Source organism: Anabrus simplex, chromosome 6, assembly GCF_040414725.1.
Source record: "Anabrus simplex isolate iqAnaSimp1 chromosome 6, ASM4041472v1, whole genome shotgun sequence".
Taxonomy (NCBI): Eukaryota; Metazoa; Arthropoda; class Insecta; order Orthoptera; family Tettigoniidae; genus Anabrus; species Anabrus simplex.
Window position 1 is genome coordinate 203,737,309 of NC_090270.1, and position 18,730 is coordinate 203,756,038.

The 18,730-nt window shown below is 39.5% G+C and overlaps 1 protein-coding gene across 3 annotated transcripts in view; it reads left to right on the forward strand.

The window, feature by feature from the left end:
* The window catches only part of kappaB-Ras (NFKB inhibitor interacting Ras like 1), a 58,871-nt gene extending 50,620 nt beyond the window's left edge, over positions 1-8,251 (forward strand). For all 3 annotated transcript variants that reach the window (XM_067150156.2, XM_067150155.2, XM_067150158.2), the window contains exon 4: positions 1,047-8,251. In XM_067150156.2, coding sequence (XP_067006257.2) covers positions 1,047-1,298 — 252 coding nt within the window. In that variant the 3' untranslated portion in view covers positions 1,299-8,251. The remainder of the gene's footprint in view (positions 1-1,046) is intronic.
* The last annotated feature ends 10,479 nt before the right edge of the window (positions 8,252-18,730 follow it).

Genomic DNA, 18,730 nt, shown 5'->3' on the forward strand with positions numbered 1-18,730 from the left:
TTGAATCCCACTGTCAGCAGCCCTGAAGATGGTTTTCCATGGTTTCCCATTTTCACACCAGGCAAATGCTGTGGCTGTACCTTAATTAAGGCCACTGCCGCTTCCTTCCCATTCCTAGGCCTTTCCTGTCCCATTATCGCCATAAGACCTATCTGTGTCAGTGAGACGTAAAGCAAATAGCAATAATTTACTTTCAAATGGATTTTACAGAAAGAAACGTTTGAATTAGTTTTAGAGAAGTACCTTGTAAAACTCAACGGGTGAAGTAGCAGTCTGATGGCCAGAACATGCTTTAACACGAGCGTGCAGTGCAATACAAAGATTTCTGTCGTTCGTTTAAAAATGGAGTTTACAATATGTTTCACTGTAAGTATAAAAAATGTTTAGAGGTTTGATTCATTTTTAAAGTAATCTTCTAGTGCCTCTATAACATGAAAATATTACTATATGATTATTGAAATTGATTTTTATAGTGCAAAATGTATTAAGAACATAAAAAGCAAATAATCCGTATCTCTCACCAAAATTAAAATTTCCATTTATATTTTCAGTAAATTTGTTAACTGTATTCATAGAGAAATATGTAAAGATTTCACAGATTTTAATAGGTTAAATTCACTTGCTTATTTTCCAAATGCTTGTTTTTATATAATGTTTCTAGTTTATTGTAGGCTGTTTCAAAACCCGTATATGCTGTTTAAATTTACCGTATCACGTTCACTTTTATTTTGGAGTGGGTTTGAACCCCTCTAACCTCCCCTGTGGGTACAGCCTTGCTTTACATATACAGTATTATTATTCTCCCATCAGGAAATAATTGGTCATAAGAGCTCATTGTGCCTGCATAATGTGAAAATAACTTTAGCTCTTTCTTATCCGATCAGAAAAAACCCAGAAAGTGTTAGTGCAACATCAAACACCGACATTCAGATTCTTTCCTCCTACTGTTAAATGAATTTTATGTCTGTTTCTCAGTGTATGTTATCATCATCCTTAATTTTGCTGCTTTCCTCTTGTGTAAAGAAAATTTTGTCATGTCTTTTTAGGTAACTGTAATAGTACTTGGCAACAGAACAAAGCCTATGGATGTGGGAAGCCTGGAGAACACAGCAAGTAAAGCATCTCACTGGGCAGCAAGAGAGAAAATCAAACACTATGAAGTAAATGCTATGGAACGTTCCTCCTTGTATGAACCTTTTGTTTACTTGGCGTCTCGACTAAATCCACCTCCAAACAAGAGTACATTCCCTCAGTTAAGTATGGTTAGAAAAACAATTAGCAGACCTGATCCTAATTGAGCAAGAAAACAAGAAAGAATCTCTGTGTAGCCTATGATTCAAGGAAAACGCTTACCATAGCCTACTTCTAATGTTTACATTGTGCCACTTCTTAAGGTTCAGTTGTCAATTACCTGTGATGCACATTTGTTTATATGAATTCTTTTCATTCTTAATCTGTTTCAAATCATACTGTATTTACTCCCTGTACCCATTAGAACAGTATCTTTGAACAGAACCCTTAAACGTTTGTTGAAGGTCTAGGGAGTAAGAATTTGGGCTGACGTAATGTGGCTTTTTATATTGTAAGTTGTTCTTACAAAGTAATTTTTATAGTAGTGAGCACAACATATTTTTCAACTCAAATTGAGAAGACCTTGCAATACTACTACAGGGTCTCCCGTATAAACCAATACCGTCCAAGCAGCGTTTTTACTCTCTCATACATAAGCTGCAGTATTGGAGGCACGTGCGTAGTTCTTAATCTTGCTAGCAGCGTGCACATGTTTGACCTCGCAAGCATCAGTTGCCAGTCTGAATCTGAGCTGTTAACATGGTGAGATAGTTATCATTGCAACACTGTATTTTCATATGTAAATTTTATTTTAAGTACGAGTCGGCAGATGAGTACGCGATGCATTTGTTCAGCAATTTCCTGGTGAGGTGCCACCTTCATGAGCACAGATTCATGTCATTGTAAATAAATTTGAAACTACTGGCTCAATGCTCAATAAACAACATGCACTCATATAAACAGTTTTAACAGAGGAAAAGCTAGATGATATTGGTGCGAATCTTGAACGGTAACATACTTTTTATTCTTGAATGGTCACTGAGTAAATCACTCACAAAATTAGCACAACAAGTAGGGGTTACGGATTCTTCTGCACACAGAGCTACAATGCTGTTACATATCAAACCGTGCAGGTTTACACGGGCCCATTGTTTAAAACCTACTGATCCAGCCACAAGAGTGAGATACTGTGAGTGGTATATTGCATCATTGAATTATGGTTTTTTTCAACCCACATCTTGTGCTCTTTTTTGATGAGGCCTGGTTTCATCTTGATGGTCGTGTGAACAGTCAAAACTCGTGCTATTGGTGTGCAGAAAATCTTAATGTTTGTGAAGTCCCTCATTATGATAGGAAGATTGGTGTGCTGTTAGTACAAGACTAATAATTGGTCCTATTTTTTTTTTTTCGAGAGAGAGAACAGTAAATGTAGAGAGGTACCAAGATGACATTTTGATGCCATTCTTCCATCGGTTAACGGAAGAACAAAAATCACGTGGGTGGTTTCAACAAGATTCATCCCCTGCTCATACAGCAGAAGATCCCTTCGTACAATCTCGGAAGTGTTTGCAGACAGAGTGATCAGTGCTGGTCTATTTCCCCCTCATTCTCCAAATCTGACAGTGTGTGATTTTTACTTGTGGAGTAAACTGAAAGAAAAAGTGTATCCAACAAATCTGCACACATTGGAGGAACTGAAAGAAACCATTAGGAATTAAATCAGAAACGTTACAGTAGCAGAACTCACTTGCATCAGTCAGAATGTGGTTACCAGATACAATGCCTGTATAACCCAGGAAGGACGACACTTCCAGCATCTTTTATAAGGTAATATTTCATATAAGATCGTATACACCCTTAAAGCAGAGCGGCCGCATGCGGCATAAGTTCGGCTGAGGCAACTGCCATATCACAGAGTACAAACCCTGTGCATTCAGTCTTTGTTTATTTGGGAGACCCTGTATATTGTGCTATCTCTCAGAGGAAATACGCTTTTCTGATAAGAACATATTGCGACATCTTCAGCTTAACACATCTGCGGCAACTCGGATATGGGTAACCGTTACTGCGGCACCGTAATACTTCTTTTGCTTAACGGAGTTTATTTCTGTGTCCTTGTCTAGTTCAGATTATCATTTGAGTTATTTCAATAATATTTCTGTGCATGGGAGCCATGATGCATACAGTGTGTCAGCAGCACTACCTGCCGTTTGACTCAGTGTATGCGTTATGACAGGTAATGAAATGGAATTGGGGAAAGAATGTTTTGTTCAGTCATAGATATTCAGTAACTTCCCTGAGTTGGATGGAAATATGAGCTTTAATATTTGGCGCGGAGTGTAACGCACATGTGTTGTCATCAACCACGAACGTGTTAAAGAAGATATAAAATATACAAAATACATACAGAATTGACAGTAGACATTCTAAACATAAAATAAATATTTTTGAAAGTTTTTTAAAACATTGTATATGGGTACCACTTTGGTCTTTCTGAATTATACAGTTCTTTTTTATGCTGTGCCTTTACAATGGTAATGTTCAGTCATGTAGAATGATGTTATGTTAATATTGACAATTGGGTTATTAAACTTAAGTTAAAATCTCTCCTGTAAGCTGTCAACTTGTGCTTGATGTTGTGATGATGTTAAAAGGTTTGACCAAGCCAGGGAAACTACTCTCAGTATTAGTGTGCTGTAATACGGATGTTAGATATTTGTTGGTGTAGCTTGAAGGTTTCAAGAAATTTATTGTTGAGAAGTCACATTCTTGCCTTTTCCATATTTGTGTAAAATGAGACAATATATGTTATCTAGAATTTGAAATTAAAGATGATTACACTTAAAGACATTTAACCAGACCGCCCCAGCTCGTCTGTGCGTTACTCACATGTTCTTACTAGCACATGTACCTATGCACCACTGTGGAGTTCTACATTGTATATGGAATTTTAGGTTAAATACTCTACACGTTGTGAGTAAGATGTAATTAGTTTGTATTGCTCTTAGCATAACCCAAGAAATACCACGGGGAGGTTGCCATACGTTGTTTCTTATGTAAAGTCTGAATTGGGGAGTTTAGATTATAATGGCAGTCTCCCTTTTCTGCTGCCAGTTACAATCGAGGTTGGGGTGTTTCCAATCATAATGGCAGACTTCCTTGCCTACTGCCTGTCACACTTGACTTTGGAAGTTCTCATTATAATGACAGTGTCCCTTCCCTACAGCCAGTCACAATTGAGTTGCATATTGGTCATTATAAATGCAGACTCCTGCCACCGCCTACTGCTGTTCAGATTATGTTGTCCAGGGTTCTTGTTGGACTCACGATCCAGTTGGGGAGTTTTCATTAAATACTGATTAAGGAGACTGCGGTAGAGTAAGGTGTAGTTTTTTTTTAACCTCTCTTTCCATGATTCAGTAAGAGTAAAAATCTGAAGCAGAAAACATTTTCTTAAGAGGGGCATTATATTTTGGATCAAGCTGTGGGATGCTTGTGGAATATCCATCTTCTCTATGGCAGAACATAAGAGGGTACTGATGAAAATCACATACACAGTAAGTTTCATTGATCCCCACCAACTTTGTGTCTCTGCTTTGAAGAACGAAGTCCTGGTTTTCAAACTCCTGCCCCACAATCAGGAAAGGCACTTCACTCGTTGTAGGTGCGTTATATCGACCTCTGTGTTTAGCTGGTGGTTGTCGATCTGCATCAGTCACAACTTTAAACTCTTTGACCTTCTGGGGCATTCTCAAACGCTGTTTTTAAATCTCGTATAGGCCTGTAAGGATCGTAACTATGCATAAGTTGTTGAAGTTGTAAAATTAACCAAGGTTTCACAACAGGGAAGATATTGGACCGAATTTTCAACTTCTTCTTTTTCATCATTACCAACAAAATATATTTGTAAAATTTAGTGTTTTTCTTGTGATGAAGGTAACAAACTTCCTATTCTTTGGTAAACTTGGGCTTGAATTTTAAAAGTTGGTATAAAATTTCCCTCATGTAACTCCTTAGCTCCAAAGGACGTCATTTGAAAACATCCATTATACTTCCTAATGTTCCTCAAAAAATGCTCAGCCTCAGGATGATCATTAGTAAGGAGGTTGTGTAGAGGATGGGGAGACTCTCCAATAGGAAGGAGATATACCTTTCCATTCCTACAGCATAGACCAGGGCTTCCTTATTCTTTTCATTTCTTGTGTGACACCAGTTGCAATCAACTTTCTGGCCAATAGCAACAACCAGGCCATTACTGTAATCTGTATTGCAGTCATAGTTGAATCCTGATAAAGATTTTGTTTTCCACATAATCAATCATTTATTTTCATTGTATCTTCTAAAAGCTTTCTGACTGACTTCAGGATTTTTCTTTGTGTATTTCCTAACAGTCTCCCTATTGACATTAGGTTTTCTTTTAGAGTCGTGGGACAAGAACACTTAAAACTAACATAGTCTTTCCATTATGAGGCTCTTCAGTCTGTGTTATCATATTCCCTTGAAACCATTGCCAGTTGTTGCAAAAATGCTGTACGACACTAACCTGCACCTGAGATGCCAGTGAGTCGGTGTCATCTTAAATAAGAATAGAAAAAACAGGACTCATCTCCCTTCATATGTACAACACGGTAAGGTACCGTTACGCTGTCAATAGCAATGAGCTCCATGCCTAATGAATGCTATTATGGGAAAGAAAAGGAAAATGGAGTCAGTTATGAGAAACAGGAACTACTGCTGTAAATGAGACAGCTGCAAGCAGAAGTTTATCTGTGCACGTCTGATCGTATTGCATTTAGTGAGAGCACTGACAGTGAGTACCATGAACTTCTCTTACAAAATAATATCCTCTTACTGTAATCTTTCTGCATGTCTTATGCAGTCTGCCCAAGCGGAAGTTGTAATACTCGCCTTGTTCGAGAATCTGTCAGCATGTGCTCTCCAGCACTGACTGAAGAGCGGTGGCAGTGTGGTGCCAATATCTCATACAGCTGGTTTTAGGGCTTTAAATATGATTTTAGCTTGTGCTGTTGGGTAGAATGCCTAAATCTAGGACAAAACTAAATTTTGAAAAATCCTTTCTTAGTGCACCTCCAGGGCAGGATATGAACCAATGTTCAGCTTTCTTGGTCTCTTGGATCTGGCTTAGTGGCATTTGGCTTTTATATGTATAGATCCTAAAATTCAAAGCAAGCAAAGTTATGTCCGCACAGGCCATGAAAGCCCTTGGAGGGGTGGAAGGTAAGGCTTCCACTATCCGTAACCTTGACACTTGATGGGGTAGAGTGGTTAGCTCTACGCCCAGCTGCCTTTGCCCCCAGGAATTAACCTGGCACTCATTTTTGGTGTAGGCTGAGTGAACCTCAGGGCCATGTGCACCTCTGAAAGCGGAAATCTAGTTTCTTAAATTTTACGACTCCCTGACGGGGATTCAAACCCACGTCCTTCTGGGCTGTTCGAGCACGCCTTTACCACCTCAGCCCGGCAGCCCCTGATCCTAGAATAGGAAATGTATTTTACTCTGAGAGATAGCACAATAAAGTAGTATTGAAAGGTGGTCTCTTCTCAATTTGATTTGAGTAAATATCAATTCGGATGGTTAACAATTAAGTTCATTACATGATATATAACATATTATACAGGGCGGCCCACCTAAGTTTTTCATCCCAAACATCTTCCAAGTAGCTGAAGATAGCAATAGGCAGATTTCACTGTGGTGAATAACGATAACGGGCACTTGAAGGAATGAACAAAATATGTCCAGTCGACATCTAGTTCTGTCTAGCTCCGTCGTTGTAAGGTCAGCGTACTGACCTTTGGTTCAGAGGGCCCCAGGTTCAATTCCTGGCCATGTTGGGGATTTTAACTGTGTTGGGTTAATTCCTCTGTTTTGGGGCTCAGAAACACATGCTAGTGAACACATACCTCTACATAGGGTTGGCATCAGGAAAGGCAAATCCTCCTCCAGTCCCAATACCAGTAAATTGAGGAGAAGGCCAGGAAGACAAAGATGACATTTAGTACTGGCAAAGAGGAGCACAGTATTGAAGTGTATGACTTATAGTTCATATTGATGTCAGCAGGAAGAATGAATGTTTAGACAGTCTCTTGACTCATCACCCTCACTGTGTCTTCAGTGTTCAGAATGTTTGGACCACATTTAAGATCATGTTCACTTCAGTACTCCTGTTCACCTGCACTGTGTGCACGACTGTGGAAATAATTGCATCCTTGAATGAGGCTCCTTGTGACAAAATTTATATGCGACAAAATTGGTGTTACAGCCTTGGGTGCTTATTAAAGCATGAGACGCACATTGCACGCTCTTTCTTGTGCCCACATTGAGTGAAAACTGCCTCCCTATTAATTTCAACTTATCAGAAGATATTTGAGGTGAAAAACTAAGGTGGTCCCCCCTGCACATACTCGAAGATATGTTTATCAGCATTTTTGGAGGCCATTTATTGTCATTTGTCTTTTTCGAACCTATACTGACTTACTACATGGATTTTCGTTGTTAGTTTTGGCAAAAATTACTTTATTGCATGTAAGACCCATTTTTAATATATATTCATGTCACAAATGTTTCAAAATATATCTTACATTTCTTGTTGAAAAGTATGTTGATCTTTTTGTTATATCTCAGAAAATAAACCCTGACCCAGTTGTCTGTTATCTTCCCTGTTGAATGTTGTAATTACCATGTTCAATAATGGTTTAGGTTGCACAGATGTAACGGTAGCTTGTTAATATTCATTGTAACTTGATGCTACATTTTTAGTATTTGTTATGTTATGCTTATATATATTTATTTCATACCATCTTTGTATGTTGTTAATCAGTTACTCTGTACTTAATTGCATTAATAGTACAAAATGTGGTCTGGGGTGCTAAATGTGAAATCAATTTTTTTTAGAATGTGTTTTCCATGGAAAGGTACCACTGTGTACAGTTAGTTATAAATTTAGTTAAATGTATATAGGAAAACTTCCGTTGCTAAATGATGTGATAATTTACCAATAGTTGAATATCAATCTTTCTTTATCTCACTTTTCTCTGAGATTTTATTTGTACTTAGTAATATACATATACTATTTTTATGATTAAATGTGCAATTAATTTTCACTGTTTTATGTTATTGTCATACATATTTTAAAGAAATATAAGAATTTTATTGTAATTGGTTTTACCTGTCCATCTCTTCTCTGTATTTCCCTTTTACTTGAACGCTATGCACCAATGATCTTAATACACTTGTGGACAAAAAAAAAAAGAGTTAAGCAGTTGGAAGGAATGGTCCGATGTCAACATAATTTCATATACGTGCAAGCCATTGGCAGATATGTAAATGATTAGAGTTGCAATTATCTGTGACAGCTGCAACGGCTATCAGAGTGAATTAGTATTGTCTCCACGTGATTGTGTTATTAGGCTTGAGTGCTATATATAATGCGTGGATGCTGTGTCAGATGCTTAGTGAGTACTGTGAAGGACCACAGAGAATGCCACATGCTGGTGTAAGTCAATGTTACCAGCACTTGACAGGTTTTGAAAGAGGCCTCATTGTGGGTCTGCATGCGGCTGATGATCTAAACATGCAATATCCAGGTATGTGGGGCATTCATATATGACAATGGTCCAATGTTGAACTGAATGGGAACGTGAGGAAAACGACACCTGTATTCAAGGTTCTGGTCAACCAAGTCTGACCACACCAAGGGAGGATCGCCATATTGTGCACCAAGCACATCGTAACCCTTTTACACATTCACCTGCCATCCATGTGCAAATAATGGACTCACTACAACACCCCATGTCATCCTGCACCATTGGTCGGAGACTAGCAGCTGCTCAACTGCTGAGCCACCATCCCATGCGTAGGCTGCCGTTAACACCGCAACACATACAGCTGCGTTTGGAGTGGTGCTGTACCTAGGAAGCGCGGACTGCTGACGAGTTGCATTGAATAATTTTGAGCGATGAGTCTCCGTTCTGCACTACCTCAAGTGACCATCATCTGCGAATACGGCAGTGCCAAGAGGAGAGTATACATTCTGCCAATGTTTTGGAGACACACACTGGTGTTGCTGCTGGCGTCTTGTTGGGGGAAGCCATTGGGTATGACTTCAAATCACCTCTGGTAGTGATGCAGGGAAATCTTGACAGCTCAACTGTATATCAAGGACATCCTTTGTCCTCATGTGTTACCTCTCATATGACAGGATCCTGGTACCATTTTTTCAACAGGAGAATGCTCGTCAACACATGGCACATGTCTCTATGAACTGCCTGCACGATCTTAAGGTTTTCCTTTGGGCACCAAGATCCCCCGATCTGTTCCCAATAGAACACTTGTGGGACCAGCTCTGATATCAAAGCCACAAACTTGCTACACTGACATAGCAGGGGGAGAGGTGATACTCCCACGTGGCGCGTCCCAGGTGGCGGTTAGGAGGGTCCTAACCGGCTTGCCGGCGGACTTGAGGGAAATAAAATACCTCTCACGGACCAAACACAATACCCCCTGCGCGTGGGGGACGCACATGTAGAATACACCCGCGGTATCCCCTGCTTGTCGTAACAGGCACCTACAAGGGGCGACCAAGGGATGCTGGTATTGGAACCATGAAACTACTATTGATTAGTACCATCACGCGGGGAACACCATGGGTCGCCTTTACTTACGAGTAGTACCACTATATTTGGTACACAATAGGTTTGTGATTAGTAGAAGCAGAGAGTGGTTCCCCTGTGGGTTTCCAGTACCCATGTGAGCAACACCGCAGGTCTAGGCGTAGCCTGTGAGTTGTACCACTATATGAGCGACACCATGGGTCTGCGTTGCCTGTGATTAGTACCCCCTATGTGAGGAACACCACGGGGCCCGTGGGACCGGCACCCGTGACTAGTACAACTAGGTGAGGAAACTCATCGGTTTGCGTTGGCTGTGAGTGGCGCCATTGTGTGAGAAACACCATGGGTCTGCGTCACCTGTACGAAGTACAATACTTGTGATTAGTACCATCTTGTGTGGAACACTGTGAGTCTTCGCTGCTTTTGATTAGTACCCCAACATGACAAATAGCAAGGTTCTACTTTACTTGCGACATGTACCATTCTGTGGGGCCTTAGACGTGGACTTTGCACCCCTTTCGACATCAAGCATCCTCGATTCAGGATTCTGCTTTATGAGTGGTCCCTTGGTCAGTAATAAATTATATATGATCCTTTTTTTGAGTTGATTCCACTAATTCTTTTGTTTGCTCTTTTTTTTTTTTTTTGCTCCATGTCCATCCATTCCTCCTTCATGACGATTTTTTTCTTTTGGTCAGTTTATGATTTTGAATTTTTTGTTGCCATTTCATTTTGTACCATTAAGGGCCGATGACCTTGATGTTAGGCCACTTTAAACAACAAGCATCATCATCATCGGATATCAAATCTCTCCTAATGCCAATGTCCAGGATATCGAGGGCCACGTGCAACAGCTGTGGGCCAGCTTGCCTCAGGAGAGGATACAATACCTATATGACAACCTTCCTAACCGAATCACTGCATGCCTCCTGCCCCAAGGGGGTGCAACATCCTACTGACAAGGGACCAGTAGTGTGCTCGTACTGCCAACTTCATTGTATGGTTCACTTCATTTTGTAATCACTGAAATAAAATCACATAACCTCAACGTGTGGAGTTTCATTTAATTTCCTGCCCTCCTTCTAGGTGCTTAACTTTTTTTTGTCAGTGAATGTATTAGATTCCTTGAAGCAGTCATCATCATTGGAGAAACAAGCATTGAGGGCCTGGTGATTTGCAAGTATTCTTCATGTACTTGAGATCCTGGGTTTGATCTCAATTAGGGTCGGCGGATTTTTATCATTTCATTCTTGTTGGCATGTGAAAGAAACCTGGGTTTCCCATTAGGTGCCCTCCTGGAAAAATTTTAACTCAGTTTTCCAATCTATTTTTCGTAGAGTTCTTGATATTAGTACGAAGGGAGTTCAATATATAATGCAACACATTTTATTTCTCGGCCAATTTCAGTTTTAAAATTTTGGAATTTTGTTTGGGACATATTTGGATATTTCCGCTTCGTCTCGTAGAGTTTCATTAATTTGCGATAGATGGCAGCGCTATAACTAGCCTTCATAATGGCATCTGTAACAAAGGTGCGTACCAAACAGAGAGCGGTTAATGAGGTTTTTTTTGGCAAAAAACTAGGGCATCGCAAATATTGAATCAAAGGTGTGATGATGACCATAGGCCATAACTTTTTTTCACAGAACTATGTTCCAACTAGATGTGATCAAAGATGCTGTATTGCACTGTAAAATATTTTATCATATATACTTTATTAAACATCTGTGACAGAATTATGATAGGGTAGTATAGGCCGAACATTACACGATAATTGTATGTGCATGCTTTTCTCCTTTTCCTGTCCCATCGTTGCCATAAGACATATCTGTGTCGGTGCAACGTAAAGCCGATAGCAAAAAAAATAAAAAAATAAAATTGAAACATAATCGCCTAGGCCTAAATTTCCTGTTTATTTTATCTTATTGTTTGAATAATGTTTGAGGATATTCCATTCTATTTATAAATAAAATCCTATTAAAAGGATACAAGGCCGCAGGAGGTTAAGTAAGTTAATAAATTAATGATTGATAGTTGCTATTATTTTTGGCTGTCACCATTTTATTACCTTTTTGCATGGTGGTTGATATGATAGTTACATAAGCCTACTTGACACAGACACCTTAAAATTCAGTTGATGTAATGTTATATTAGGCCTATGTCTGATAAGCCACTATCGTTTTGATAGTATTGATAATAGCAGTAAAAATATAAACTGATTACAATGTCCTTAATTATTTTCTTCTATTTCTTTTCATGTCTCAGACCATGCATGAAAAGTGTCAGATCTGTGGAATTTACACAGATAGCGAAGAAGGCTGGCAAGAGGGAATCTTATTTCATCATTTCCCTGTTGCTAGACCTAACCTTTGCAGAGAGTGGTTGGACGTTGTGGGGTCGAACGGTTGCGGCAGCTTCCTCCGAAGCAGCTGAGGAACCGCACTGTGTGTTCGAGGCACTTTCGTCACTCCAGCTATCCAGGACCCCTATCAAGGATGCTGTATAAAGATGCTGTCCACATGTCCACAGCAACCGAGTGGGAGGCCTAAGTCCAGTGTTACATGATTTGGAAGGAGCAATAGAACACTAGAAGTTCAACTTACTCTGTTATAACTTGTTTGTGATCATAACATTCAAATAGTTCAATTGTGCAGTTAATATTTACCTGTCTGATATTATTGTTAACGCCCCGAGGGGAACGAATTTAAATTTAAATTCATATTGAAGTTTTACGTAGTATTTCCCGCTCGGCTACTCCTTCTTGCCACCCGCCTGACAAACATTTCTAGGGAGAACACTGGTGCTAATGTTATTAATGTTAATTTTTCATTCAAATTAAACAATTTCAGTTTATGAATGCTAATGATTATTTAGCAATATATTTAATTTTGTATTTCAAAACACCCAACAAGCAGGCTGTGCAGTGTGGTCATGTATCTATGAAATTGTGCTTGGGCAGTGGTGGGTTCGAACCCCACTGTCAGCTATCTTGAAGATGGTTTCCCTTCTTTGCAATAGGCAGGCAGACACTAAGGCCATACCTTAATTAAGGCCACAGTTGCATCCTTCTGAGGCCCATTCCATCGTTGCCATGAATCGGTGAAATATGAGCCTCATAGGCAAAAAAATGAGATCATTATGAAGCCCAGAACATCATTATAATTGTTCATAAAGATGGAAAACAAGTATGTTCAGTGTTGTAATTCAAAATATGCCATACATCTGCATGTTTCAGACTCCCATTTGTCTTAATTGCATTAATGACTTTTATAAATTCCTGCCCTACAGTTGTTATATAATCAAACACTTTATTTAAACTTCATGGGACATGTATTATTATCATTAATATTAGTATTACTATTAATATTATTATAGGGAGATTATGTACAGCATGAAGCATATCTGCTAAATGGGAAGTGAAAAACTGTAATGTGGAGTTATTTTCAAGAGCAATGAACCTTTCAAACATGTGGTTTACTGTACTCATAGTCTGTTCCTTTATATGAGATCATCATTTGTGTATAATTGTATGATGATAATAATCAAATACTGAAGTGGAAGTGTCGTGTGATATTGTGTGAATGATTTGTGTAAAGAGGTCATAGTTTTGGTTAAGCATCCATTTCTACCAAAGGAGGGTTCACTGAAAATCTTGTATTTTGGAGAAAATTTCTCATCAGAACACAATATATTATATTCTCACCTCTCTTATTTGCAGTTTGTATGCACAACCTCCTATACAAAAGTATGTACTGGTATGTATGCAATGTCCAAGTAACTAAGTTAATATTTGTGAATTTTGTGATGTAGGTAACCCATTCATTTGATGATGTGATGGTAACAGTTGTACAAACTTTTCTTATCATAGTACTAGGCGAGTTGGCCGTGCGGTTAGGAGCGCACAGCTGTGAGCTCGCATCCGGGAGATATTGGGTTCGAACCCCACTGTCGGCAGCCCTGAAAATTGTTTTCTGTGGTTTCCCATTTTCACACCAGGCAAATGCTGGGGCTCTACCTTAATTAAGGCCACGGCTGCTTCCTTCCCGTTCCTAGGCCTTTCCTGTCCCATCATCGCCATAAGACCTATCTGTGTCGGTGCAACGTAAAGCAGCTAGCCTTATCATAGTTGTCCTCCTGTGGGTAGGGCCAGTAGAATAACAGCCACAGCATCCTCTGCCTGCTGTAAGAGACGACTAAAAGGGGTCCCATGTGGGCTCTGCACTTGGGAGCTTGGGTAGGCGACCACGGAGCCCTTAATTGAATTTTGGCATTGCTTCCGCTTACTTGTGCCAGGCTCCCCACTTTCATCTATCCTATCTGATCTACCTCGATCACCACCTGTTCTTTTTTGCCCCCGATTATATTATGTATGGAGGCCCAGGGAGTCTTATTTTCAAGCCCTCCATGGCCCTGCTCTTCCTTAGCTGATACAATAATTTTTCCTAGTGTCAGCCCCCTTCCATTTCTTCTCTCCGATTACTAATATATATAGGGGTTGGTTGCCTAGTTGTACTTTCTCTTAAAACAATGACCTAGATGTTAGGCCCTTTTAATCAACAAGCATCATCATCATCTTAGGCAAGGAGATTTGTGGTGAGGGCGAGATGTTTGGTGGCCATGACATATACTAGGAACTGTCCCATCATTTGCCTTACTGCAGGCGAAAGGAAAACCATTCTTAGGACAGCCAGTGGTAGGGGAACAGCCCGTTTCTGTGTCCCAAATGCAGAGGTGTAGAAACACTGTGGAACCATAGCCATCCCTCCTCTGCTTGGTTGGCTGGTTGGAGTGCATGCTGTCAGACCACAGATCAGCCTACTCTGCAACCACCAACATAGATTTCTGCCTTCGATATACAGTAGGTACAAATGGCACTGTCTGAAGTGAGTTTCCACTGTCTTCAACTGGCATTTCGTCTAGGTCACAGCAAAGTCCCTTGTACACCGTAATGTTGTGGAAATAGCAGCATATTGTTCATAATACTGTACTAAATTAGCAAACAATTCCTTGGACATAGGTCTTAGTAGGTGGAGCTATGTTGTGACTTGGCATGGGAATGTTTTATGCTGGATCAGCTGCCATGTTATTGTACGTAGATCTTGATGCTACATATTTCTGTCAATTTATTGGAATTCCTCGCCTGCGGGTGGACTGAAAGGAAGCATTATTTGTACTTCCTGCATGTTGTAAGAGGGAACAATCACAGAATCTGTAAGCGCCCTCTTGTCTTTTAAACCCACAAACATATTCATGATTCCATCCTTTTCCATGTAACAGAAAAATTTAGATATATCCTACTGCCACATAAAATAGAACATTTTTAAGTATTGTAAATAGTGCAGATCAATGAATACAAGGGATGCATACAATTTTGTAGCTTGACATTGTTTATCATCTAAATGCATTTGACTGATTGAATGATATGTTGTGTTTTGGTGCAGTATGTAGGAACAGAGTATGTGCTATCATGTCTTGGTTTCTTCAAACACTACTCTGCCAGAGATTTGCCATCCTCTAGTAGATGCAAAAGAAGTACAAATCTCAATATTTCTCAGTGTGTGGCCCTAGGTGCCTCTTTTGACAGACTGAAAGATGTATCACATAGTAAGTTCCTTGGGAAAATACAAATGGTGTTGCTGAAAACTTTTGCAATGTCAGTGCAACGTTAGACTGCAATAAGAGAGAAAAATATTATGTTGTACCTTGTCAGTTCCAGTCTTTCTTTTATAAATGAATGATTTTGTATTTGTGTTGTATTGAATAGTTTTCTGGCTGATGAATATTAATTGATGATTAACACTGCCGAATGTAATGTCATGAGATTATGATATACTATAATCACTAAACTTTTTGTGCAAATTTCTACACAATTTTATACCTGTAACACTGTGGATAGTAGGTAGAATATAGCTCTATAAATCAAAAGATCAAGTTTCATTTCAATTTACCTTTGAATCCTACAAACTCCCTCCTTAGCATATGAGTTTCCTTTCATCATTTTGGTTCCTGTGTATGGTTTTCTTTCTTACATTGTATTTATATTTTATTTCCTGCATAAGTGGCATATCTTGATACTATTGACTGTTACAATTGGCTTAAGTAGTGTTCAAGAGGACTGATATACGAGGGGATGTTAGTGTTTATTTCTGTCATAGGTCGTAATCTGAGATCAGGATTGCCAATCCCACTCACCTTCTGGTCACTTCCTTCCTCCCTTTGTGAGTTAGCTTCCTTTTTCCTCAGCAGAAACAAACAAAAGCAGCACAGGCAAGGCCAGTCACTCCCATCCTTCATGGCTTTGTGAATTAGTAAAAATGAAATATAGCTCCATAAATCAAATAATTATAATAAGCAGCACAAGCTGGTAAGCTTCTTTTCTCCAGCAAAAAAATTATTATTAATAATAATAATAAAGCACAGGCCAATCTCCAGGTGTATTGTTGTTCAGAATGCAGTATTTCAGAAAAAAGTAACAGAAAGAAGGAAAGAAAGAAAAGGAAATGAAAGAAAAATATAAGAGAAATTAAAACAAAAAGAAAAAATATATTTAATATAATATTTAAGAGTGGAGGAGGCACGAGAACCTGGGGACCCTCCGCGCGCTAAACGATTTAAATCGCCCGCCCGGTAATTTTAGTTCAGCTCTGTATAAGCTAGAGGCGCTAGTGTGCAATTCCTGGCGATCTTTGCGCAGCCGTTGCGTACTATAGTGAAAAATAACGTGAAGAGTCATCTCTTATTCATTCTCTTTGGTCTGAGCCTGGCCTTCGGAAGGGTAGGACCTATGCCGCTGTCAAACCCTTGCTTACGCCTATAGTCGCGTTTGTCAGTTTTTGTAACATTCTTGATAATGAAATCTAGTCTGTCCGGTCCAAGTAGAGATAGGCCAAGACCGACTACAATATATCAATATACAATATATAGTTGTTTTGTGAGAGTTCTGGAGCCTCCTCCTCCACAGCAGGCTGCCCTTCCCGACGTCAGACAATTAGGGCTGGTTTACACGGGTAGAGTAGCGAGGCGAGTAGAGTGGATAGTAGAGCTACTAGCATCGTGTAAACGACCGGGATAGTAGCAAGTAGAGTAGAGTAGTTAGTAGGCAGTAGAGTAGAGTGGGTTTACGCTGCGGTAAAGTAACTCTACCACTATCCTTCCCCCTCCACCGGAACCGAGCTCCGAGAGCTGGCGGAGAAGTCCGAGGACGTTCGATTTTTCAGCTGACGCGTCATTCGACTGCTGTATTTGCATGTGTGTACATTCGGTGGTATTACGTCGAGCGTTTATTTGGCGGCAAAATGAAGTGGACGGAAGAAGAAACTTGCAAATTTGTGGAGCTCTACAGCGAAAAAGAATGTTTATGGAACATAAACAGCGTTACTTATAGAAATAAGAATATGAGACGGGCGGCGGAAGAGGACTTGATTGCGAAAATGGGTAAAGAGGGTTTTGGGTTAACGGAACTGAAACAGAAAATAAAAAAATTTACGATGTACATACAATCAAATACTCATGAAAATACGAAGATCCAAGAAGTCTTGAGGTGGTGCCGCAGACATCTACACTCGAAGATGCAACATAAAATATAAACAAGTGTCAGCTGGATTTCACTTAATATGAAGATTTCTCACGTTTCAATGTTACACAGCGCGTTCATCATGTGTCTCGACATGTTTAAATTAGGCAATACAATGGTGCAGGACTGTGTACATTAATCATATTAATAACATACATAGGGATCTTCTACATATCACTTGCCACTGCCGTTAATTTTCAGCAATAACAGTAATTTCCCCAACAAATTGAATAGTTTCCATATGTTGTTTGGAATATCCAAAATAATTATTGTTTGCAGTACAGTGTCAGATCTAGAAGCTTAAGCTCTACACCTGGGCCGTAAAAGCAACGAACAAAAAAAAAATCAGTAATTGGGATATTTATGGCGAAGAAGCTACTGCAAATTACGCCTACGCCAGCGTAATTTACAGTGTACTTATGGCCGATTACGTCTCAAAACTCACGTGCAAAAATTAGTAGCAAATGGTATCAAAACTCACGACTGCAAACTAATAGCTAAATTAATATTCCAATGAGTCTCAAAATCCACGACTCCGGATAGCAGGTGCCTGCGATGACGGCAGGAGGGGTGAGGTGAGCGGTGACTCACTGACCAGGCCTCTCCTGAGGCCACAATACCATTAACATTAAATTTATATCAAAAGGAAAAATACGTTATATTACCTTTAATACCACAGAAAAATGTTTTGATGATGATGATAATAATAATAATAATAATAATAATACACCTCTGTGTCATTCACCGACCATTATTTTCCCCTGTGTGTTGGGGTGGCAGAGTAACATCCACAGTATCCTCTGCCTATCGTAAGAGGTGACTAAAAGGGGCCCAGGGGTACTTACATTTTTTAGAAAAGGCCCTTGTCTTTCTTTGACCGAAACCTTCATTTTCTCGAAGTATGGGCCACCTTCCATTTTTTTCCCTCTGATTAGTATTAATAGAGGATGGCTGCCCAGTTGCACTCCCTCTTAAAACAGTAATCACCACCACCACCTTTTCCTTCATTGTTTTCAACACTTATTGATTTTTAATTAACCTTTCCACATTTTCTTGGCTGGGTAAAGAACCACCATCATAAAATATCATCAACATCAGCGCTGTGGAGTCTTTTTTAAGTCATATAGCAACAGAACGTCAAAGATAGCGATTGGCTACTTCGCTATATTTCAGATAAAATTCTGACACATTTTAATTTATGATTTTATAAATTTAGTGAGCCAAGTAGTCAATACTACAAGTATATAACATTGCGTATCGTGTAATCGCGTGGGGGCGTGATGTAATATATTAATCTATGCTAAGTAAGGCATCTGGGAGTACATGACTCAGTCATACGTGTGGAGCATGAGTTCATATTATTTTCGGAAAGCGTATCAGAGACCGTTCATCATGCTCGCCCACTTTCTGAAGGGAATGGAGATAAGTAATTTAATTTCCCTGCGATGAGATTCA